General features: G+C 32.5%; 3 protein-coding genes and 1 pseudogene across 6 annotated transcripts; all 4 read left to right on the top strand.

Moving 5' to 3' along the window:
• The first annotated feature begins 127 nt into the window (after nucleotides 1-127).
• On the top strand, nucleotides 128-3,373 carry LOC114377917 (scarecrow-like protein 14). Its single transcript, XM_028336392.1, has 2 exons — nucleotides 128-414; nucleotides 774-3,373. The coding sequence occupies exon 2, from the start codon at nucleotides 815-817 to the stop codon at nucleotides 3,053-3,055; it is 2,241 nt and encodes a 746-aa protein (XP_028192193.1). The 5' UTR covers nucleotides 128-414; nucleotides 774-814; the 3' UTR covers nucleotides 3,056-3,373.
• A 1,086-nt stretch (nucleotides 3,374-4,459) lies between these two features.
• On the top strand, nucleotides 4,460-5,869 carry LOC114377918 (annotated as a pseudogene).
• Nucleotides 5,870-9,513: 3,644 nt separating this feature from the next.
• Nucleotides 9,514-12,322, top strand: LOC114378036 (scarecrow-like protein 14). 3 transcript variants are annotated; one of them, XR_003659246.1, is made up of 3 exons: nucleotides 9,514-9,913; nucleotides 10,001-11,715; nucleotides 11,825-12,322. XR_003659246.1 is itself a non-coding variant. In XM_028336541.1 (2 exons), exon 1 carries the CDS (start codon nucleotides 9,583-9,585, stop codon nucleotides 11,611-11,613), a length of 2,031 nt encoding a protein of 676 aa, XP_028192342.1. In that variant the 5' UTR covers nucleotides 9,514-9,582; the 3' UTR covers nucleotides 11,614-11,658; nucleotides 11,825-12,322. The 3 variants fall into 3 exon arrangements, 1 of the variants encoding a protein (XP_028192342.1); XR_003659245.1 differs by having other exon boundaries at nucleotides 9,514-11,715; XM_028336541.1 differs by having other exon boundaries at nucleotides 9,514-11,658.
• Nucleotides 12,323-16,095: 3,773 nt separating this feature from the next.
• LOC114379134 (scarecrow-like protein 14) lies at nucleotides 16,096-18,898 on the top strand. Of its 2 annotated transcripts, none has more exons than XM_028337724.1 (2): nucleotides 16,096-16,726; nucleotides 16,808-18,898. In XM_028337724.1, exons 1-2 carry the CDS (start codon nucleotides 16,354-16,356, stop codon nucleotides 18,436-18,438), a joined length of 2,004 nt encoding a protein of 667 aa, XP_028193525.1. In that variant the 5' UTR covers nucleotides 16,096-16,353; the 3' UTR covers nucleotides 18,439-18,898. The 2 variants fall into 2 exon arrangements, with proteins under 2 accessions (XP_028193525.1, XP_028193524.1); XM_028337723.1 differs by having other exon boundaries at nucleotides 16,097-18,440; nucleotides 18,618-18,897.
• The last annotated feature ends 5,461 nt before the right edge of the window (nucleotides 18,899-24,359 follow it).

Here is a 24,359-nt window from a genome sequence, read left to right as displayed (position 1 = left end):
AATTGTTTCCGAAAAAAAAAATAGTTTTATGCCTATATTATTTTTCTATTTTAAAACAAGAATCACTCAAGACAAGGAGTAAAGGTGTTAAGCATCACTTAAGGCAATGGTACACGTCAATAAGAAGGAAGAACTTTCTATTGCTGAACAGCCAACGTTTGCATTTGCCTTTGCCTTCAAAGGTGCAGAGCGGAGGCCAATCTCATCATTTGACACACACACGCTCAAGTTGGAACTGGTTTTGGTTGAAGACGCGACACGCAAAAAGGGTTTCTTTTTTTTGTTGGGGTCTCAACATTCTATAATCTGTCTCAGTTATGACTCTGACCCAATGACTCTTGTCTTCGCCCACCAACTAAACCAGCGCAAGCAAAGCAAAGCAAAGAAATTCTCAATTCTCACTCACAGTCACAGGTTGCTTCTCCCTCTTTTCTTTTCTTTTTTTACATCATTATTATTAATTAATTAACGAGTCATCTTTCTCTCTTTCTTCTTTGACTGAACTGACTTTCTTCCTTATTATGTCCGTCAGTTATGGAAACTCACCTTTTTAACATAAATTACCTCCAAATCACTCATTCCTAGGGTTACTAATGTTCCCTCAAGCTTCTTTAATATATGTTTGTTTGTTTTTAGCTTTCTATATGTCTTACTGCTTCTGTCTCTTCCACTTTTCATGTCTAATTACAAAATGATGCTAATGATATGGTTCTGATTTCATGGGGGTTAAGGGCAACAAACTAATTTCTTTATCTCTCTTTTTCAATCAACAGTATCGATTGATAGAAGGGGTGAATTGAATTTTGTCACCTTGATGGATCCTCATATCAAGTCCAATTTCATCAATGGCGTTAAACCCAGCCAAGTGCCCAACACGGTCGATGCAGAGGATCACTTCTTTGACCCTGTTAATGGGATGATGAAACCCTTTGATTTTCGACTCATGGATAACCCATTTCTTATTCCGCCTGATCCAAATGCTGCTCAAAATCCTTTTTCCTTGTCCAATGATGAAGACTCTCCAGTGGATGAGATTGATTTTTCTGCCACTGTCCTACGCTACATAAACCAAATGCTTATGGAAGAGGACTTGGAGGCAAAGCCGTGTATGTTCCATGATTCCTTGGCTCTCCAAGCTGCTGAGAAATCATTCTATGAGGTCATTGGTGAGACATACCCTTCTTCTTCTTCTTCTTCTTCCATCCAAAACTATCACAACGTGGACAGCCCTGATGAAAGTAGCTTCAGTGGTACAACGACTAGCACCGGTAACTCGTTTGGGTCGCAATGGAATAACGTCGATCTTGCTGACTACAAGCCTTCCATACTGCAAACCACTTTTCCTACTGACTTTGTTTTCCAGGCCAGTTCAATCCAATCTTCAATGAACACCACGAGCAAATTTGCCGTAACCAATAGTGAATTCTTGGCTAGTTCCGCGGCTGGATTTTTGGGTCCAGGTTCAACAAACTTGTTTAGCAAGAGTGAGTCTGTACTGCAATTTGAGAGGGGTGTGGAGGAAGCCAATAAGTTCCTGCCTAAAGGGAATCCTTTGGTTATTGACTTGGAGAACCCATCTTTTAGAATGGTTCCTCTTCAGCAGGAGGAAATTAAGGCGGAGAGGGATATAGATGAAATTTCTGCTGAGTCAAGAGGAAGGAAGAATCACGAGCGGGAAGATGAAGAAACAGATTTACAAGATGGGAGAAGCAACAAGCAGTCAGCTGTGTACATTGATGACAGTGAGATATCAGAATTGCTTGATAAGGTCCTGCTAGGCACGGGGTGCAGAAATGAACCAGCTCCTTCGTGTATTGGTTACACAGACCTTCCCAGTGGACCATCCTTGGGTAAATTAGAAGAAACAAACAAGTCTGGTGGTGGGAAGAGCCGTGTTAAGAAACAAGGCAACAAGAAGGGAGTTGTGGATCTGAGGACATTGTTGATTCTATGCGCACAAGCTGTTTCTTCAGATGATCATGTATCTGCTAATGAGTTATTGAAGCAGATAAAGCAACATGCTTCTCCACTAGGTGATGGAACTCAGAGGCTGGCCCATTGCTTTGCAAATGCCCTTGAAGCACGCTTGGCTGGCACCGGCACTCAGATTTATACTGCTTTATCTCACAAAAGAACCTCTGCAGCGGACATGGTGAAAGCTTACCAAATGTATATTTCTGCCTGTCCATTCAAGAAGCTTTCGATGATTTTTGCAAACCATACAATTTTGCAGCTAGCCAAGGAAGTTGAAACTCTTCATATTATAGATTTTGGCATCCGTTATGGCTTCCAGTGGCCAGCTTTTATTTATCGTTTATCAAAACAACCTGGTGGGCCTCCCAAGCTGCGTATTACAGGGATAGAGCTCCCACAACCTGGTTTCAGGCCAGCAGAGAGAGTCCAAGAGACAGGGCTTCGACTTGCAAGGTATTGTGATCGCTTTAATGTTCCATTTGAGTTCAATGCCATTGCACAGAAATGGGAAACCATCAAAATTGAGGACTTGAAGATAAAGGAAAATGAACTTCTTGTTGCGAATGCTATGTTTCGATTTCAAAATCTACTTGATGAGACAGTTGTGGTGAATAGTCCCCGAGATGCTGTTTTAAAGTTAATAAGGAAAGCAAATCCTGCAATCTTTTTACATGCTACTGTCAATGGGAGCTATAATGCTCCATTCTTTGTGACACGGTTCCGGGAGGCCCTTTTTCATTATTCTACTTTGTTTGATGTGCTTGATACCAATGTTGCTCGGGAAGATCCAATGAGGTTGATGTTTGAGAGAGAGTTCTTTGGGCGGCAGGTAATGAATATTGTAGCTTGTGAGGGTAGTGAGAGGGTTGAGAGGCCTGAGACATACAAGCAATGGCAGGTTAGGAACATGAGGGCTGGATTTAAGCAATTGCCCTTGGATAAACATCTCATTAACAAATTAAGATGCAAGTTGAAAGGTGTGTACCACAGTGATTTCATGCTTCTTGAAGATGGCAATTACATGCTGCAAGGTTGGAAGGGCCGAGTAGTTTATGCTTCCTCCTGTTGGGTGCCTGCATAGGCTTTGACAATGCTCTTCACAGGGTAGTTAATTAGGAGAAGCGTTTCAATACTTGTAGGGGAGACATGGACTTCCAAAATTCTTGAAGCCGATCCCTGCTAATGTAATGACATAACATAGTTCAGTTTCTTAAATTGGCCAAGTCATAAGTGTATGTATAATATAACTGATAGCTGGTGATGCTATTTGAATGACATATTTCAATGTTGAACTCTTCCTTCTTGAGTTCTTCTGATAGGCAACTCATAAGCCGCCGAATCCTGAGATAGTAAGATTTAATCAACTCTTACACGTGCCGTTGTAAAAAATAGTTGTTTTCTTTATTTTTCCCAATTTGTTTATCTATTAAATGATAACGTTTTATTTTCAATCATCAAAAACCTGTCAACCTTTGTCTTTAAAAAATATTAAATAAACTGTAGAAAAGTCTAAAAAGTAAAAAGAGAAGGCTCCTTCACAATTGTCTACTTGACAACCAAGTAACGCCATCCATTGGCTGTTCAGGTTGTCAGTAAAGTAAACAATCACTATCGTTTTTTTCTTTAAATAATATGAAAAATGTTTGATGGAGATGGACACTTATAATATTATTTAACACTTAGTGGGAGAGGAAAAAAAATATAAATATAATAGAATTTATGATGTAATTAAAAATAAAATAAAAAATGTTAATAGAGTATTTAAATAATGTGATATTCATGTGTTATTACTCAAATAATAATTTAATCTTTGGAATATAAAGTTTTTTTCATTAATCTTTATAAGAAAATTATCAATTTTTATTTCTAAAAAATAAGAATCCTTATTTTTAATCTTTATTGTTTAATTTTAATTATTTTAATATTGTGTCAATATTAAATTAATCTTTCTAATATTTTGACAATATTAATTTTACTTTCTACTATAGTCAATATATTACAAGAACTAATTCAATATTGAGTAAATATTATAGAGACTAAAATAAAATAATCAGAACCAAAAATAAAAAGAAATCTAATTCTCAATAATTAAAACTGATAACTTTTCTAATTTACAGACTAAAATAAAAATTAAATATGTATGCTATAGAGACTAATAATTAATTTATACCGCGTAGAAAAAAAGTTATTTATAAAATTATTTTATGCAAGCAGTAAATCGAAAAAATTGCTTAATAGTATAATCCTAACAATACAATGCACTTGATTTCGGAACATATCTTTTATTCTAAGTGTAGTTTTGGATTTAAGGAAACTAAATTAGATGCTGTTAACCTTAAATATCTCTTTGTTCCACTTCCAGGATCCAGCATCTTTACGACATTATGCACCTTAAATGTAGTAGTACATAGTATATTATTTAGTATCTTCTCTCTTTTTTCAATACAATTACTCTTCCTTCCCTTCCATAACCATATCATTTCATTTCTCACCCTTCATGCTTTGTCTTTCTCAACATATTTCAGTGTTACCATGGAATCAAACTTTCCCGGTGTTAAAGACATGTTTATCTCTCAGACTCGTTTGGTGGTTTTCCAATCATCGATCCTTCTTCACTGGAAGACAACAACGACTTCTCAGAAACTGCAAAGTTCATAATGATTATGAAAGCAGCTGCCAAGGCAGAAACCGTTCATGTTATTGATTTTGGCATCCTATATGGTTTCCAGTGGCCAAATCTTGTTAAGTTTTTGTCTGATAGGGAGGGTGGACCTCCCAAACTTAGGATTACAGGGATAGAGTTTCCCAACATGGCTTTCGCCCCACAGAAAGAATTGAGGAAACGGGTCGCCACCTGGCTAACTATTGTAAGCGTTACAATGTTCCCTTTGAGTACAATGCCATATAGCATCACGGAACTGGGAAACCATTAAGATTGAAGCCCTTAAAATTGAGAGCTACGACATAGTTGCTGTGAACTGTCACTGGAGGTTTGAACATTTACTGGACGAGTATACCATTGAAAAAAGCCCTAGAAATGTAGTCCTGAATTTGATCAGGAATATAAATCAGGATATTTTTACTCAGTCCATCATTAATGGATCATATAATGCCCCATTCTTTGCCACACGGTTTAGGGAGGCTCTCTTTCATTATTCTGCTACTTATGATTTGATTGGCACAGTCCTACCTCGTGAAAACGAATGGAGGTTGATGATTGAGAGAGAACTTTTGGGCAGGGAGATTATGAATGTTATAGAATGTGAAGGTTCTTAGAGGATTGAGAGGCCTGAGACATACAAACTGTGGCAGGTTAGGAATACGAGGGCTGGTTTCAAGCAGCTCCCACTGAATGAGGAATTAATTAATGGCCAAATTCAGGACTAAGTTGAAGGAATTTTAGCACAGAGATTTTGTCTTAGATGAAGATAACAACTGGTTGCTTCAAGGTTGGAAGGGCCGCATTTTGTTTGCTTCCACTTGTTGGGTGCCAGCATAATGAGAAGCTACTGGACTCGTTCAGAACTCATAGCAGACTAAAGGTATTATTCTAAGAATCAGTCATTGGCCTTTACTCTATCCACTTTTTATTTCCCTTTTAAAGCTTCGAGGTATAGTCCCACTAGCACTTGCTGATCACTTGAGTCTTGAGATATTTCAGCATGTTGCAATGGTGAAGCTTGTTTTGCTGGTTATATTGTTTGATGTTCTGGTACCTACTTGCTTAACCTTCAGCTGCTGCGGTGAAGATTGTACCAAGCTTTGCATCAAGTTACTCCGTAAAATTATGGCACGACTTTTCGGGTAGAATTGAGACTTGAGAATGCAATGCAATTTCTGTAATGATGTTGATAAGTAGGGCCTATTAGAATAGGAGGGCTATTATAGCATGTTTGCCCGAGTACTTGTAATCATAATATTTAGTTATTTTCTTTCTAACCAACATGTATTAGGCTTTTCACATCCTTCTATATAATTTTATAAATTGTTTTTGCAGGATAAGTTGTCTCTACTCTCCTGAGCCAAATTAGTTGACTAGATATGAGTAATTTGAAACAGATGACCATGTTCAGTTTGTTTTTTTTTCGGTAATATTCTTGCTTGCAATTTTGTTCTGTTGCAGCAACTTCTGTGAAACTCATGATTTCCTCTCAGCATTTCTAGAATTTGCTGGTAGTTTTTTCCACTGATCAGAGAACTTCATATTTATTATCTGTTGCTGCTACATATATATAAACTATAATAGTCAGATACGCATGCTGACAAATGCCAGATTCTCCTAGCCTTCTCTCTCTGACTTAATTCCACCACTAAAAAACTAAGTTTGAATTTCTTAGAATGCTTAAAATGATATCTTCTCTGGATCTTATAAACTGCATGTTTGGTTGCACAATTTTTATTTATTTTTCAATTAACAATGGGCCAATGGCTTTTGATGTAGCTAGCTAAGATGCTTTCTTATTTAAGTACCATTGCCAAGTTTGCCTGGACCTGAAAGCTTTTCCCCGTGATTGTTTGCATGTTTGCCGACTAATCTGTTGGATGTTGCTCGTATTGTGAAATATGCATGACATGAATTGCTTAAATGGAGCTGCCATTTTCTTTCAATTCTTGTAGTCTATGAAAAATTATTGTTATTATGAAGTCTCGTGAATATTTTTGCCAGACATAATCTTTCAATTCCTCGAGAACTTGATAGATCAAAAGCTACTCTGGTTTACTATTGATGAAATAAACAAAGTTACACTACACATGTGCATGTTTGTTTTTTCTTCTAAAATCATTTCCTGTGTTTCAATGCAAATTCCGTATTTGAGTTTAATTAAGACACGTTTTACTACTATATTTATTAAAATTATTTTTGTTTAATTTTTTAAACAAACGAACACTAATTTTGTCGGAGGCAATTAATCACTATCGCCATGCTGTGGTATCTGGTTTGCCTAGACTAATGTATTTTGTGGGATATCCAGCTCATCTGCAGACTGCAGATAAATTTTCATTTGGAAATAACTTTGACAATACAAAACTTTAAGTTATAAATATGCTACTTATTTGACTGGTATCGACTTAAAACTGATTTTAAGTATTGTCAATAGCATTTAACCCTATTTCGTGTCCATTATGTTTTTTTTTAAATCAATATAATTGATTACTTAATGTTGTTGGAAAACAATTCAAATTTGTAATTTTAAATCTCTAGGATATTTTTTAGATTTAAAAAATAATATTGTTTTATTTTTAAGATGTTGTTTAGAATTAAAGATATATTTTATAAATAAGAGATTTATTTTTTCTTTTAAGATTATGATGGTAGGTTTATATATAGAGGTTTGTAAGATGAGAAAAATTACCCTAAAGAAGAGGTCACTCTAGATGAGAGAAGAGGTTCATGTCAAAGGAAGATTTATAAGTTTATCCAACTTATTTTAAAAACTTGTTGTGAGAAGTTCATGGATATAGGAATCAAAACCTGAATCACCTTAAATAAATTTATGATCTTTTTCTATTTGGTTTATGGTATTATTTTTGTTTTTGGTTATGTGATTTTTAAATGATAAATATATAAGTGTGTTTAATGTCAATAGCATTTAACCGTATTTGTTGTCAATAACAAAACAATACAAGCAATATAATGTTTACCATTCAAGTAAGGGTGTTTGTGTATTAGTTTTGAGCCAAAATGCAAAAGAGCTTTTAATATGGTTTGGTTTGTATGATTTTCTAAAAAAATTCAATTCAATCCAATAAAGTGTAATTTGGATTTGGATTGTTCAATTTCACCAACATATCCTTAGGGTATGTTTGGATACCTATTTGGATATCTCAAACATACTTTTAAAGTCTCAAACTTAGTTTAACATTATGTTTGGATTCTTCAAAAATTAATTCTATAATTTACGTTTGAAGTAAATTTAGATTTATCTAAGAATATATTTGTTTCTTTTAAAGTAAAAGTATTTTTGATTGGTATTATCTAAACAAAATTCATTGTATGAACATACTTTTGAACAAAAAAAATATCCAAACATAACTCATGTTTTAGGTAACTTATTTTTATCAAACTTAAGTTTGCACCATACTTTTTTATTTCAATTTATGTATGCAAACTTTAATCCAAACATACACTTAATTTTTTTGCATAGAAAATATGGCCAACTAAAGAAATAACACATCACAACAAACTAGTGAATTTGTTGGATAAAAGTGTGTGGTTTTGATGTAGTAAACAAACTGCAAAACCAAATTCAATAACACTAGCAAGTAAAATTATAAACATATTACTACATTATCAAATATTGTTTCTTTCTCTTTACAAGTCTGGTGCCCAACAGAAAAATTGGTTTTGGATTAGTCTCGAGCTATAAAATCACAGTATGAGTTGTACAACCTAAAAACAGGTCAACAAGCCAACACTTGATGGGGTATTAGATTTTAAGATTTTGATAAAAGAAGGAAAAAACTTCTAAAATTAACTTATCCATTTTTTAATTGTATCTTTATTTTAAAATGTTTTTTCAATTCAGAATAATATTTGACAACTTTTTTATTAAAAAAAAGAGAGAAAATTTAAAATAAATTAAGCCAGATATTGTCATAAGAATGAAAAGGAGTTGAAATAGGTTGATTATGAAACTCAATAATGGAATTACATTTTGGCGTCATGTTGATGATATTTTTTATCCAAGAATTAAATTGAACCGGTTGATTTATTGGATTTTGGTTGGACGGATCTAATCAACTGATCTGATCTGATTTTTAAAACCCAATGATTGAGGTGAAAAAAAGAGAAAATAAATGATCTATGAGTAGTTTTTTCCTTAATTATTTGTCAACTTTTTGTCTTTAAAAAATATTAAACTCTCCTGTAGTCTTTCGACGGAGAAACAAACAATGCTGAAAAGTCTAAAAGAGATGGCTTATTTATTATTTCCTACTATCGCGTTGTGACGGAACGAGGAAGTCTAAGCTTGGCAACCAAAAAATAATTGTGGTTGTTTAATGACTACTGCACAGACTATTAAACAACCACAATTATTTTTTGGGTTTAAATAAAATTCTAATATTTTAATATAAAGTCTCTTAGACCAGTCCTTCTAATATAACTTTTTATCAGTTTTAATTTCTAAAAAAAATAAGAAGCCTCATTTGCAATCTTTATTGTTTATTTTTAATTATTATAATGTTTGGTGCATGTTGAACTAGTCTTTTGTCTTTCTAATATTTTTATCATGTTAATTCTATTCTCTAAACTATAAGATAAAAACATATTTTTTCCACTTCCAGCATAAATTACACAACATTATGCAGCTATATCGTAAAATAAGTTAGAAAGAATTTTATTTAGAAATAAATAGAATTTTAAGAAAATAATGAGATTTTTTAATTAAAAAAATAAGAAGAAATATTTTTATTAATTAAAATAATGATTTTAAGATAAATAAAATAAATATGTGTTTTTAGAAAATAAAAATAATTTTTTATTTATTCATTTAATATGGAGGCGGCTGTCTTTTTTCAAACCAGCAATGTAATTTGACTAATGTCTCCTCTCAGCCTTCATGCTTTATCTTTCTGAACAGAATAAAAAGCTGTTTCAGTGTTACCATGGAGTCAAACTTTCCAGGTGCTTATCACCTGTTTGGTGAAGACCAGGGCATACCGTATCTCTCAGACTCGCTTGGTTTTCCAACCATGGATCCTTCTTCACCGGAAGACAACGATTTCTCAGAAACTGTCAAGTTCATAAGCCAAATCCTCATGGAAGAAAACGTTGACCAGAGGCCATTCTATGACTCACTCACCTTGCGAGTTACGGAGAAATCCTTCTACGATGCTCTCACTGGCAACCAACCCCCTTTTGTTCTTTGCTCCGAAGCTGAAACCAACACCATAACCAGCAACAACAGTGGCAGCAATTTTTTAAATGAAAATTCTCGTGAGTTAAACATCCCTTCCCCACTCTCTGTTTCTGTTTCTGCTATTCACTTTAACCCCAATCCTCTTTCTCAACCACTGCCATCAGTTACAGTTAGTGACCGGGTCTCAGTTTTGGATTCTTCTATTGCCAAACTCTTAGCGCAGAATATTTCCATTGAGGTTGATTCTGTTTCCAAGTTTAGGAGAGGCTTGGAGGAAGCTACCAAGTTTCTTCCTCCGGAGCCTAAACTTGTAACTGGTCTGGATTTATATAGAGAGCAAGCAATCAATTCGTCCGGAGACACTTCGTATAGGTTGAATAGTAGGAAGAATCACGGGTGTGAAGTGAGAGACACCAGAGAAGAAGAAGAAGAAGAAGGAGGGAGAAGTAACAAGCAATCAGCACTTTCCCTTGTTGATGAGACTGACCTGTCAGATGCTTTTGATCAGGTGTTGCTTCACGAGGAAAACTTGTGGAATGAACACACTTGTTTGCAGAGTGAAGCAGAGAAGGTTGAGGGACCAAATGGAGGGAAGGGTGGTTCAGACAAAAAAGTGAGGAAGAAGAAGAAAACAGTGGACTTGAGGAATCTTCTGTTGATGTGTTCACAAGCTGTGTATGCCAGTGACATCAGGGCTGCCAATGAATTGCTAAAGCAGATTAGGCAACACTCTTCTCCCATTGGGGATGCATCACAGAGGTTGGCTCATTACTTTGCCAATGGCCTCGAGGCACGCTTGGTTGGGGATGGTACAAGTACCCAAGGAATGTATACTTTTCTGAGCTCTAAGAACATCACTTTTTCTGAGTTACTCAAGGCATACCAGGTTTTCAGTTCCTCCAGCCCTTTCAAGAAGTTTGCATATTTATTTGAAAATACAATGATTATGAAAGCAGCTGCAAGTGCAGAAACCGTCCATATTATTGATTTTGGCATCCTACACGGTTTCCAGTGGCCAATGCTCATTAGGCTTTTGTCAAATAGGGAGGGTGGACCTCCCAAGCTTAGGATCACAGGGATAGAGTTTCCCCAACCTGGCTTTCGTCCCACAGAAAAAATTGAGGAAACGGGTCGCCACCTGGCTAACTATTGTAAGCGTTACAATGTTCCCTTTGAGTATAATGCCATATCATCAAGGAACTGGGAAACCATTCAGCTTGAAGCCCTCAAAATTGCAAGCAATGAGCTAGTTGCTGTCTACTGTCACCAGAGGTTTGAGAATTTACTGGATGAGTGTACTATTGAAGTGAACAGTCCTAGAAATGCAGTCCTGCATTTGATCAGGAAGATAAATCCGGATATTTTTACTCACTCCATCACTAACGGATCATATAATGCCCCTTTCTTTACCACGCGGTTTAGGGAGGCTCTCTTTCATTATTCTGCCATTTCTGATAAGAATGACACTGTCATATCTCGTGAAAACGAAAGGAGGTTGATGGTTGAGAGAGAGCTTTATGGCAGGGAGATTATGAATGTTATAGCATGTGAAGGTTCTGACAGGATTGAGAGGCCTGAGACCTACAAACGGTGGCAGGTTAGGAATATGAAGGCTGGTTTCAAGCAGCTACCACTGAATGAGGAATTAATGGCCAAATTTAGGAGTAAGTTAAAGGAATACCACAGAGATTTTGTCTTAGATGAAAATAACAACTGGATGCTTCAAGGTTGGAAGGGCCGCATTTTGTTTGCTTCCTCTTGTTGGGTGCCGGCATAATGAGATGCTACTGTGACTCGGTTCAGAATTCATACTATGCTAAAGGTATGATTCCAAGAATCAGTCATTGGCTTTAACTCTATCCACTTCTTTTTTTCCCTGGTAAGCTTTGAGTTATATAGTCCTACTAAAACTTTCTGATTACTTAAGTCTTGAGATATTTCAGCATGTTGCAATGGTGAAGCTTATTTTGCTGGTTACTATGTTTCAGGTTCTGATATTCTTGGTCTGGCTACCTACTTACTCTACCTTCAGCTTTTGTGATGAAGATTGTACCAAGCTTTGCACCAAGTTCCTTGGTAAAATTATAGCATCACTTTTCTGGTAGATTAAGACTTGTGAAGGTAATACAATTTCGTTAGTGATATTGATAAGAAGGGCATATTAGTCATCAGAGTAGGAGGGCCATTATAGCATGTTTGCCCAAGTACTTGCAATCCTATTATTGAGTTATTTTCTCTTTAACCAACATGTATCAGGCATTTCACGTCCTTCTATTTAAGTTTGTTAATTTCTTTTACAGGATACTTGTCTTTTGAGACAAATTAGTTGAGAAGATGTGATTAATTTGAAACAGATGATGACTATGTTCCGTTTGTTTTTTCCGGTGATATTCTTGCTTGCAGTTTTGTATTTCTATATATAGCAACTTATGTGAAAATCATGATTTCCTCTCAGCATCTCTAAAATTTACTGGTAATTTGTTCCACTGGTCAAAGAACTTCATATTTATTATTTGTTGCTGCTACATATATATAAACTAGAATAGTCATATACGAATGCTGACAAATGCCAGCTTCTCCTAGCCTTCTTTCCCTGACGAAATTGCACCACCAGAAAAAAGTTTGAACTTCTAACAATGCGTAACATGGTATAGCTTCTTTGGATCTTATAAATTGCATGTTGTTTGGCTGCTAGCTAAGATGCTTTCTTATTCAAGTAACCATAGCCAAATTGATCTGGGGCCTATTCACATAACCACTTTGCCTGGACCTGAAAGCTTTTCCCTCTGATTTGTTAGCATGCTTGAATTAATATATTGGATGCTGCTCGTATTGTGAAATATGCATGACATATTGCTTAAATGGAGCTGGCAATTTCATTCAATGCTTTTAGCCTAAGAAAATTTATTGAAAATTATGAAGCCTCGTTAACAATACTTTCGTGAATATTTTTTTTTTCTTACCTGACTATGACTATGAAAACTTAACTTACAACCGGAAATAAAACTGAAACGGTTGACAGAAAAAAAAATACGATAATTTTTTTTAGAGACTAAAACTGAAATTTAAAAAAATTTAGGGATAAAAACATAAAATAAAAATTCTATATTAAGTTTTATCTCATATTAATTTATAATTAAAACTAGCAGAACATTCCGTGCTTCACAAGGTCAAATAAGGGCATAAAGAGAGAGAAAATGGTCAAGAGAGTGACCCCAGAATGCATAATCAATTGATATATCATAGATAAAAAGTGGAGGCCGAACAAATTTAAATATATGTAGACAAGAATGTGTAATACCAATAAATATCAAACTTAGTTTCTCTAAAAAAAAAATGCAGTCATTCTCATGACTTAAGCTTTCAACAAACAGAAATAAGTAATAAAATGAAGCTAATCATATCATAAATTCTTCCAACTTCATTCGATAAAAAAAAATTGCAACCTTTTCTTATCTCTAAGCTAGAGATGCTAAAAGATAGAATTTTTTTGGAGAGTGGGGGTAGAAGAAATTTAGTTCTTTGAACAAGCTCTTGAACGAATCATCGTTAATCCTATAACAAATAATTTCCATGAACCAAATAAATAATAAAAATGGTTAGGAGGAGAAATTTGGTGGGGTAATTTTTTTTATTAAACATATACAAATAAAAGAAAAAAAATTGTGGGGGCAATTGCCCCTACACCTTTTCACGTGCACCCTGTAACGTCATTTGTTACAATAATATCTTGTAATACCAAAAAAAATATGAAAATTTAAAATTATAATTATTTGAAAATATCTCATGTAAAATAAAATAAGTCAAATAAATGAGTTTTTGTAAAATGAAAATATTATCCTTAAAATATGGACATTTAAATTAAATGAATGCTAAAAATACAACCAAAGTATGTGCATTAGCGTATTATTATGAAATATGAACTAAACTAAAATAAATGTAATTAAAAAACCTATGTCTTCAAGTCTCCTTAAACTTAATAAATTCTCTATTTGAAAATAACATGATAATTATAATGAATAAAACAACTAAAAGAAGTTTGTATATAGTCACAACTTAGGTTCAGAAAAAATTATTAAAATGATATATATATCATGAATTCACATCATAGAGGTTCAGAAAAAATTATTTTACTCACATGTTAGTAATGAATTCATAGTTTTCTTTATTTTTTTTCTCCTCTATCAATTGTGTCGAAAGAATTTTTTCACTTTTTTTTATTTTTCTTAGTTCTTGTTCTTACGAAACCCACTAATACCAAGAAAAACGATTTATGTGTGATTCTAAAAGAAATAATTATCTATTGTCTATTCTTATTTAATAATTATACATTATACATAATTTGAAATTTGTCTAACCAATCTTTCTTTATCTATTATTTTCATTATCTTTAATTATAATTATTTTTAACCAATCTAATATATTATTATACTAACATCTTTTCAAAATAAAAATAACAATCTAATATATTAAAATAATTTAATCTATATTTTCTTTTATTAAAATATATATTTAAACATCTTTATCTAAATAATCATTGCTTTATTTTTAGAATATTAGACATTCACATGTGGTTGTTAGAGATTGTATGGTCTATGATGCTAGTATATTGTTTGGAAATGGCTAAATTATGATTAAAAAAATTTAAATTATTAATATATTAAAATACATTCATAATAGATATATTGAAGAGCAATTATATGTGATTTGGAACATTAGCTTAACAACATCATTACAATTTGAGTTTAAAAGACAAAATCTTGCATTAGATAATATTTTCTTAAATTTATTTTAGAAACTATGTATAATTAAAGTATAATTTTTTTTAATTATTAACTATTGGTATACATGATAGATATATAGCTGATTATATATTTGATAGACTATCTTTTTAAAATTAAATGAAAGACATAAAATTAGTTATGTGTTAAGTAAGATAGTAATTTAAATAATTATTATAAATAATATTTTAATTAATATAAAATAAGACTTCCTAGTTACAATAAAAAAATAAAACAAAATATTTTCATGAAATAACAATATTAATTATATTTTAAATTAAAACTTAAATTCAAATGACGCATATCATGTCTGACATATATGCTTATAAGAATGACAATGAGTATGATAAGAAAAGGGATATTATTGTACCTGTCCCTTTACCTTCATTTTCAAAAAGGTCACGTGTTCTTTTTTTTTTTCTCTCTCTTAATTGTGTGCCCTTTTCTTATGGGTACTAAATCTATATACCCGTATTTGTTACTTGCACTTTAATTAATGTAAAAATATGAAAAAAAAATATTAATTAAAAATGATAATAATTAAATAAAAATCTTATTTAAAGATATTTTGTAAAACAAAATCACAATTATAAAACACCATAAAACTAAAATTCTAGAAAAAATCCTTTACATAACATGATCATTTAGCAAATAAGTAACGTGATCTATCCCGTAAGGAACATGGTTTTTGGTGATTTAAGAAACGTGATATATCTCTTAGAGATTAAGGCTTAAGGATTTTATGTCTAAAAAAGGAATTTTTTTAATCTTTTGTTTGGTAAATTAAATTATAGACTAATGACAATCAATAATTTAAATTATTTTGATTCCACATTTAATTACACTATGATTAATTTCATTTTAAATTAAAATATTTCCAAAAATATTTTCCATATTTATACTTCGTTATTTATGAAAATAAATGTTATATTAAAGTAATTTATGATAATTATCTTTATGAATAATTTGAATTATATGATTGTTTACAATCATAATATTCGATCATTTTAAATTTATAGTCTAATTACTTAAAGTAAATGAATTTGACTTTTGCGGAAGAACAATATTTGTATAACTATAAACAATGTTGGATGTCATTTGACATTTTGCATGTCCAAATATTAATTTCCTAAAAATAATATTTATTCTAGCACAGCTGCAGTGATTCACTGATGTGGTATGCTGCTGAGAAAATGATGATGGGACGACTAAGACTGCCTCCACAAGAAGTTCTTTTACTAACTTTTGCATAATAAATTTTTTTTTTAAAAAAATATAAATTAAATTAAACCTAAAATAATATAACAATAAATAAAACATATCCACGATTAAAAAAAATCAAAAACCTCAATCTGAAATTTGGTGATTATTAGGCACTCCCTCGGGAAGGATGTGCTTAATTAAACACCCAATCTTACCTTTTTGTGTGCCAAATACACGAATCTTACCTATTTTCTCTAAGTACATTAAAAAGAATGTATTAGAAATTTCATTATACTAAATAAACAGTATATTCCAAAATGGCTGCTGCAAGTGTGCTAACAGTAACGCAACCTCACCATCCGCTTGGTCTTCTTCTTTGAAACCACCAAAAAATTATGGCGGGTTCCATCCCTGCCCATTCCAGAACCATATCATATCATATAAAATCAAATCATTTCATTTCTCACCCTTCCATCAATGCTTTGTGTTTCTTCTCAGAATAAAAAGCTCTTTGAGTGTTGTTGACTGTTACGATGGAGGCCAACTTTCCCAGAAGAGCTCACCAGTTTGGTGAAGAAGAGGAGAGCATATTGTATGTCTCTGATTCTCTTGGTTTTGCAGCGACGGACCCGTCGTTAAGGGACCCTTCACTGGAAGACAATGACTTCTCAGAAACTGCAAAGTTCATAAACCAAATCCTCATGGAAGACAACGTTGAACAGATGCCATTCTATGATTCAATCAACTTGCAAGTTACAGAGAAATCCTTCTACAACGCTCTCACTGGCAACATACCTCTTTCCCCCAATCAACATCCCCTTGTTCTCAGTCCCCAAGCTGAAACCACTCCCACCACCAGCAACAGCAGCAACAACAGCAACCACAACTTTTTAGATGAAAATTCTCGTGAGTTGAATCCTTCTCCAGATTCTGTTTCTGTTTTGGCTTTTCAGTTTAACCCCAACTCCCTTTCTCAACCACCTTCAGTTACTGTTAATCATGGCCTCTCAAATTTGGATTCTTCCACTGCCAAACTCTTGGCACACAATATTTTCAACGATGCCGATTCCCTTTCCCAGTTTAGGAGAGGCTTGGAGGAAGCTACCAGGTTTCTTCCTCCTGGCCCTAAGCTTGTAGCTGGTCTAGATTCAAAGGGAGAGCAACCAATCAATACATTGGGAGAGAATTCCTATGGGTCGAAGGGTAGGAAGAATCACGAGCGCGAAGATACAGACACCAGAGAAGAAGAAGAAAGGAGAAGTAACAAGCAATCAGCACTTAGCCTTGTTGATGAGAGTGACTTGTCAGATGCTTTTGATCGAGTTGTGCTGCTTAGTGTGGAAAATGTTTGTAATGAACACTGTAGTTTGCAGAGTGAAACAGTGAAAGCTGTAGAGCCAGGTGGAGTGAAGGGTCGTCCTAAGAATCAAGCGACAAACAAGGAAACAGTAGATTTGAGGAATCTTCTGATGATGTGTTCACAATCTGTGTATGCCAATGACAAAAGAGCTGCCAATGAATTGCTAGAGCAGATTAGGCAGCACTCTTCTCCCTCTGGGGATGCATTACAGAGGTTGGCTCATTACTTCGCCAATGGCCTCGAAGCACGCTTGGTTGGGGAGGGAATGTTTTCTTTTCTGAAGTCTAAGAGGAGCACTGCTGCTGAGTTTCTGAAGGCACACCAAGATTTTCTATCAGTCAGCCCTTTCAAGAAGTTTACATATTTCTTTGCAAATAAAATGATTATGAAAGCAGCTGTCAAGGCAGAAACCGTCCATATTATTGATTTTGGTATCCAATATGGTTTTCAATGGCCAATGCTTATTAAGTTTTTATCAAATAGAGAGGGTGGACCTCCCAAGCTGAGGATCACAGGGATAGATTTTCCCCAACCTGGTTTTCGCCCCACAGAAAAAATTGAGGAGACAGGTTGCCGTCTTGCTAACTATTCTAAGCGTTACAGCATTCCCTTTGAGTACAATGCCATAGCATCAAGGAACTGGGAAACCATTCAGGTTGAAGCCCTTAATATTGAGACCAACGAGCTAGTTGCTGTGAACTCTCTGATGAAGTTTGAGAATTTAATGGATGAGACTATTGAAGTGGACAGTCCTAGAAATGCTGTCCTACACTTGATCAGGAAGATAAATCCACATATTTTTACTCAGTGCATTGTTAATGGAACATATAATGCCCCTTTCTTTACCACGCGGTTTAGGGAGGCACTCTTCCATTTCTCTACTATTTATGATCTGTGTGACACTGTCATACCTCGTGAAAACGAATGGAGGATGTTGATTGAGAGAGAGGTTATAGGCCGGGAGGCTATGAATGTTATAGCATGCGAAGGTTCTGAGAGGGTTGAGAGGCCCGAGACATACAAACAGTGGCAGGCTAGGAATATGAAGGCTGGTTTCAAGCAGCTACCACTGAATGAGGAATTATTGGCCAAATTTAGGAATGAGTTAAGGAAATCGTACCACAGAGATTTTGTCTTAGATGAAGATAAGAACTGGATGCTTCAAGGTTGGAAGGGCCGCATTTTGTATGCTTCCACTTGTTGGGTGCCAGCATATCAAGATGCTAATGAACTCGCTTCAGAGCTCATAGTAGACTAAAGGTATGATTCTAAGAATCACTCATTGGCTTTTTTACTTATCCACTTCTTATTTTCCCTATTAATGCTTTGGCGTTTTGGTTATGGTCCTACTAACACTTGCTGGGTTTCTTGAGTCTCGAGATATTTGAGCATGTATGGTTCAATGGTGAAGCTTATTTTCTCTTTAAATGGTTTCAGTTTCTGATATCCTTGCTCTGGCAGCCTACTTTGCTGGTAGAAATTAGACTACTGAGTGTCATGCAAATTCTGTAATGATAAGTAGGGCGTTTAGAGTAGAAGGGCTCTTAAAGCTAGAAATTATAGGGTCTAATTAAATGTTATAAATTCTTTCTCATAAATTATACAATTTGAATACGTTCTCTCGCTGCCTCAATTGCACCACCAAAAACTAAGTTTGAAATTGTAACAATGCTTTACAAGATGTGACTATTTTGGATCTTATAAATTGCATGGTGTTTGTTTGCACAATCTTATATTTTACATATATTTTGAATTTATTAAATATTAAAGTTAATTAAGGGCTGATATTTGATGCAATTCTGAAAAAACTGCAGAGGATCTTTTTCCATGGTTGAATGCGTATCCACCTGCATTGTATTTATTGGTGAATTTTTTTCCAACTTTGGGGTCCCTTACTTTGACCGTAGTGAGTCCTAGTGATTGATTGTGATCACTAACTGCTTTGATATGATCATTTTCAACAATGTGTTCGTTATCATAATTTTCATTATTGACGAGAGTATCAAAACATGATCTTCTTTCATTAATAGGAAGACATTTCCATACTTCTGAAATTTGATTTTGCACAAGAGCGAAACTATATATGAGAGTGCCTTTCCATGCGTTACAACATACATGATTCATCTTCCTCCTTCGAGACCTGAATTCTAGAATATGGATCAAAGAGAGTTTTTCTCCTTCGTTGAGAGCATTTTCTTCTTCCTCTGAGTGATCATCTTCACGATGGAAGTCTGTCGTTTTCATCAAACATTAATTTCTTGTGCGTGAGTCATAGTCCCCATGACTTCATCTGTCGATAACTCATTCCTTGTCTTCAGTTTTTTCGTGTTTTGATACAATTATTAACACTTTGAGTTTATGTGAATTGTATTTTGTGACGTGACAATAAACTAAATTTACATGGCATGCGGCATGCCCCAAAGATAGACTATCATGCCATAAGAGATTGTTAACTACATCAAAAAAGGTCACCTGCATCAAGTCACTTGGTTAGTTAATAATTAGATAAAATATTAACAATTGAACCAAATCTATACAATTTTTTATGATATTTTCACATTACAAATGTCATTCACCTCATCTTAGATGTTAAAAATTGAACGAAGCATTGGGTAGACCAAATTTCAATAATTTGAAAATATATTCAGCACTAAGAATTAAAATCACTCAATTATTAATTTACAAAGACTAAAAATACAATTAAATGAAATAAAATACGACTATAGATCAAATTAGAAATTATTTTAGGTAACATGTTGCCTAGTTGTTAATTTTATCAGCTAAAATATATATTACAAATTAACAACGTTCTTTCAGAGTTTAATAATTTTTGGCTCAATATTTAACCGAAGTCACTTAACAACGAGGGACAACTTAATTCACTTTTAAGAGAATAAGAACCAAAATAAAATAAAAATATTTTTAGAGACTTTAATCAAATTTTGACATATTTAAAGGAATTAAAAATAGGTTAAATTAGTTTATTGGTTCTCTAAATGTATTTTTTAGATTGGATTTGGTCTTTTAATTATTTTGGAATTCAATTTAATCTTCTATTTTTTAAAATTTATTCAATTTGATCTTATCGTTTAAATTGAACCAACGTTAACAAATCCTACTTTGTAATTGCTTAAAATTACTTAGTGACGATTTTAAACCATTACAAAATACACATTTAGATGATAAAAGCAAATTTAGATCGAAGGACCACTCAAATTAATTTAGACAACCGACCAAATTGAACATATTTAAAAAATTAGAAAATCAAATTGAATCCAAAAAAATAGATAACTAAATCAAATCAATTTTAAAAATTAAATGACTAAATTGAACCCGAAAAAAATAAAAGACCAAATCAAACGTAAAAAATAAATTAGATAATCAATAAACTAATTTAACCTTAAAAATATGTTTAGACAATAACTAAGATACATAATATTGAGTTAAAAATTTTAATTTTAACTAGTTGTGAATTAATTGATACAATATTATTCTCAAATGGATTGCTTGGCCTAGTCCGGCCCAATGGGCCAAAGCATTAAAAAAACAAATCAAGTCATATTGGTTTAGTTTTTTATAAGTAACACATTTGTCAATTTTATGAAGTTGGGTCAAATTGATTCATTTTTTTAACATTAATTTATATGTATTTACATGATTTTTTTTTTTAAATGTATCAAGCCAACTAGTAATGAGACTTGTACTTTACCAACATGGACTAACATGTTCAGCTCATCAAGTCAATTTGGCCTAGTTTCTTTTGGGCCACAAATTAAAGAGCTTAGGGAACTGCTATGCGCACCCAGTGAAATTGTTGGTACACCCATTAATTTCACATTTTTCCAATTTTGCCCTTTCATCCGTATGAGTAAGAACTTCATCCATATGACACATAAGCCCAATTCAAAAAAAAAATTAATTTTTTTAAAAATATTTGTGACGAATTAATTTAAAATTAATGGCCCAAGCAAGAATCGGACCTGTGACTTTCAGGTTACTAGCACAACACTCTAACCAACTAAACTAATGAACCAATTACATTATAAAATAAATAATGTTGCTATACATAACACTAAAATTTCTAATGTATATTTAATACGCATGTAAATTTAAATAATAAATTTTGTGACAATTAATTTTGATATAAATCAAATGAATTATTTAATCTGTATATTTTTTTATAAATAAAAAATATTTACTATTACAAAATTTAATATTATTTAACATATTAATAATTTTAAAAAATAAAAATTTAAGGAGTTTAAAAAAAAAAACCAAAAAACCAATACGGATGAACTTCATCCGTATAACCAACTTGATCAAATTGATTCGTATGTAAAAAAATATGCCTACGGATCATCACTCAACCAGAAAAAACAACTTAAAAAGGAATAACGAGACAAGGAACATTTTGGGCATTAACAAAAAATGTTGGCTGCACCATCAATATTGTTGGGTGCACCCAACAACACCCAAGTGCTTAGCTTAATCGGTCCATCAAATCATTAGACCGATCCATTGGACTCATGCATTTTGACAATTTTATTGATTATACAATTATATTAAATAATCATATATATATATATATATATATAAAATCATTATAAACTAACTTAAATAGAAATCATTAACTAATAAGTTGTTGGTAGCCAAAATAATTCACTTATCTTTTGGAATCAAAATTTAAAATATTTGCAAAAAATAAAAAAATTATTCAAAGTAAAAGAATAATCCAATTCAATTTACATAATAATAATAATAATAATAATAATAATAATAAAAATAATAATAATAATGAGTTTTGCTCACTAATAAAAAAACATTAAAAATCATGTTAGGATGCATAGAAAATTATGATAAAAAAAATATTGATAGTAATTTTTAAGTAATTATAAATAAACTTGTTAACACTTGCTTAATAGTACAATTAATCAAATTACTTTCCTAGTAGACCGGTATCCGAATCTAATGGGAAGCTACCCTAGCAAAAGGTAAAGCACGAAGACAATGCTTTTCATGGATAGTTTCTTTGTTGTGTTGTGTTGGGTGCTGTGTATGGATTGACTTCTCTCTCTTCAACCAAAAGGTCTCTTTCTTTCCTCCAACCCCATGAAATATGAATCACCATCATTTTTTCAGCCCCGTCATGGTGTTGACAGACACCTTTGGCCTCGTGGGGGCACACCTTTGGCCTCGTGGGGGCATGTATCTATCTAATATATGGTTCTCCTCCTCTAATTATAGGGGAATTTCTTATACAAACCTTTGGATGAGGTTAAAATAGAATAAATAATTAATTTTGTTTTTAAATGTATGATTTGTTGATAAATATATTTTTAAAAGATAAAAATTATGGTTGATAATCAATATTACTGTTATTATTATGTTTGTTTTAAATTATGTTTGTCAATATATTTTTTAAGTGATTATTGTAATGTTATGTTTGTAACGAAAATTTATCATAAAATTATATTTTACTCTTAAATGAAACAAAATTTTGGGTCTAACAAATTAGTCCAATAAAAAATTACTAACATTTTTGTTTAGTAATGGTAACTTATGAACATTTTTTGTCTAATGGAGTATACTGACATTTAGGTCCAAAAAATTATTGGCATTTTCTTTCAATAAAAATATATTGACATTTTCGTCCAACAAAAAATTACTAACATTTATGTCAAAAATGATATTTTATTGACATTTTTGTTCAATCTAGTCAGCATGACCACATTGACAATCATTTGAGTGACAAATTCGTCTTTCTGTATCACGTAGACTATTTTATTAACGGTGACATATAAAAGTTAACAACCAGATATATTTATCTTACTTTTTATACTTTCAAGAATTAAATTTTATATTTTTATCTTTTAAGAATGTATTTATCTACAAATTACATATTTAACGATAAAAATAATTATTTATCCTATTAAAATATTATACTAGTATTGTAGATTAGTTAATGGACCGGTGAGAAAAAACAATAATAATCGGAGTGGAGTAAAGGTGTAAACAAAATAATTAAAGACGCGGATTGACGAGACCAGCATATATTTTACTCTTCAAATTCTAAAGTCAGTTCCGATTTGCCATATAATATCATGTAATTATAATGACAAACAACCAAGATAAGACATAAATTTGTTTATCAAGGACCACATTTCGTGCATAAAGTCCAACCTTAGCGAGTCCCAACAACAGCAGCAACCGCTGTCTCCTGTGCTGACGGCTACGCGCTGAAATGAAAGAAGATTTTTAGATTAACGTTTACAAACTTAAATTTGAATTAAATTTAAGTTTGTAAAAACTGATCTTACTCTTTAACATATTTTTATTATGCACATTTCATATATTCTTTATCTAAATGAGCTTGATTTTATGCTTTGTCTTTGTCTACGAGCATGGATTGAAATCAAGGTGCACTATAACACTTTCCTTTTACTACAATATTTCCAGTTTCAACACCCTTCTTTTTTTTTATTAAATAAAATACACTCTCTTTTCCTAACAAATAAAAATACATTACACCTTATTTTAAAATTAATTAACTCTGTTTACACATCATAGATGAAAGAATTATTGAAACGGTGTATCTGCTAGTGCAATAAATTATTAAAGTGATTGGTTCACAGTAACGTGCATCTTATTAAAAAAAATTTCTTAAAATGTTATTGTAAAGAAATATCTATTAATTCGGTGGTGATTAATTTTTGTTAAGAAATTAACTAATTACTTATAATAAATATTTATTTTCTAATCATATTTTTTTCATTTATAATACAATATTCAAGTCCAAAATCTTATTTAAACTAACCATTTATTGGTGAAGTTTTTTAATCTATGTTGTAATAAAGTTTGATATTTAATTTAACCAAAATACCACATTCTGCAAAAGACGAATTGATTGAGAAAGAGAGGGAGATTTATATATGCTGGGTGGAACTTCACATGAGCTCCTTAGTTTCTCTAGCCGCAAGGTTGTCGTGATTCTTTATTTTTTGAAACTATCAATGTACGTATCTTGTTTTAACTATTTTTCCTTATCCTATAAAAAAAACTATATTTCTTAAATGATTCAGATTTTCCTGTCGGATCTCCAAAGTGACAAGTACGTGATGTAGAGTTCAAAGAACCTCCTAAGATCAAAATTTTTTAGATTAACTTTTTTCAAATAGATTG

Source organism: Glycine soja, chromosome 12 (genome assembly GCF_004193775.1).
Source record: "Glycine soja cultivar W05 chromosome 12, ASM419377v2, whole genome shotgun sequence".
Classification (NCBI taxonomy): Eukaryota; Viridiplantae; Streptophyta; class Magnoliopsida; order Fabales; family Fabaceae; genus Glycine; species Glycine soja.
The sequence above is the reverse complement of the archived record's forward strand: the minus strand, read 5'-3'. Positions and strand labels throughout refer to the sequence as shown.

Coding starts and splice junctions, on each gene's coding strand:
- LOC114377917 (XM_028336392.1), top strand. CDS start 815: ATGGATCCTCATATCAAGTCCAATTTCATCAATGGCGTTAAACCCAGC.
- LOC114378036 (XM_028336541.1), top strand. CDS start 9,583: ATGGAGTCAAACTTTCCAGGTGCTTATCACCTGTTTGGTGAAGACCAG.
- LOC114379134 (XM_028337723.1), top strand. CDS start 16,354: ATGGAGGCCAACTTTCCCAGAAGAGCTCACCAGTTTGGTGAAGAAGAG.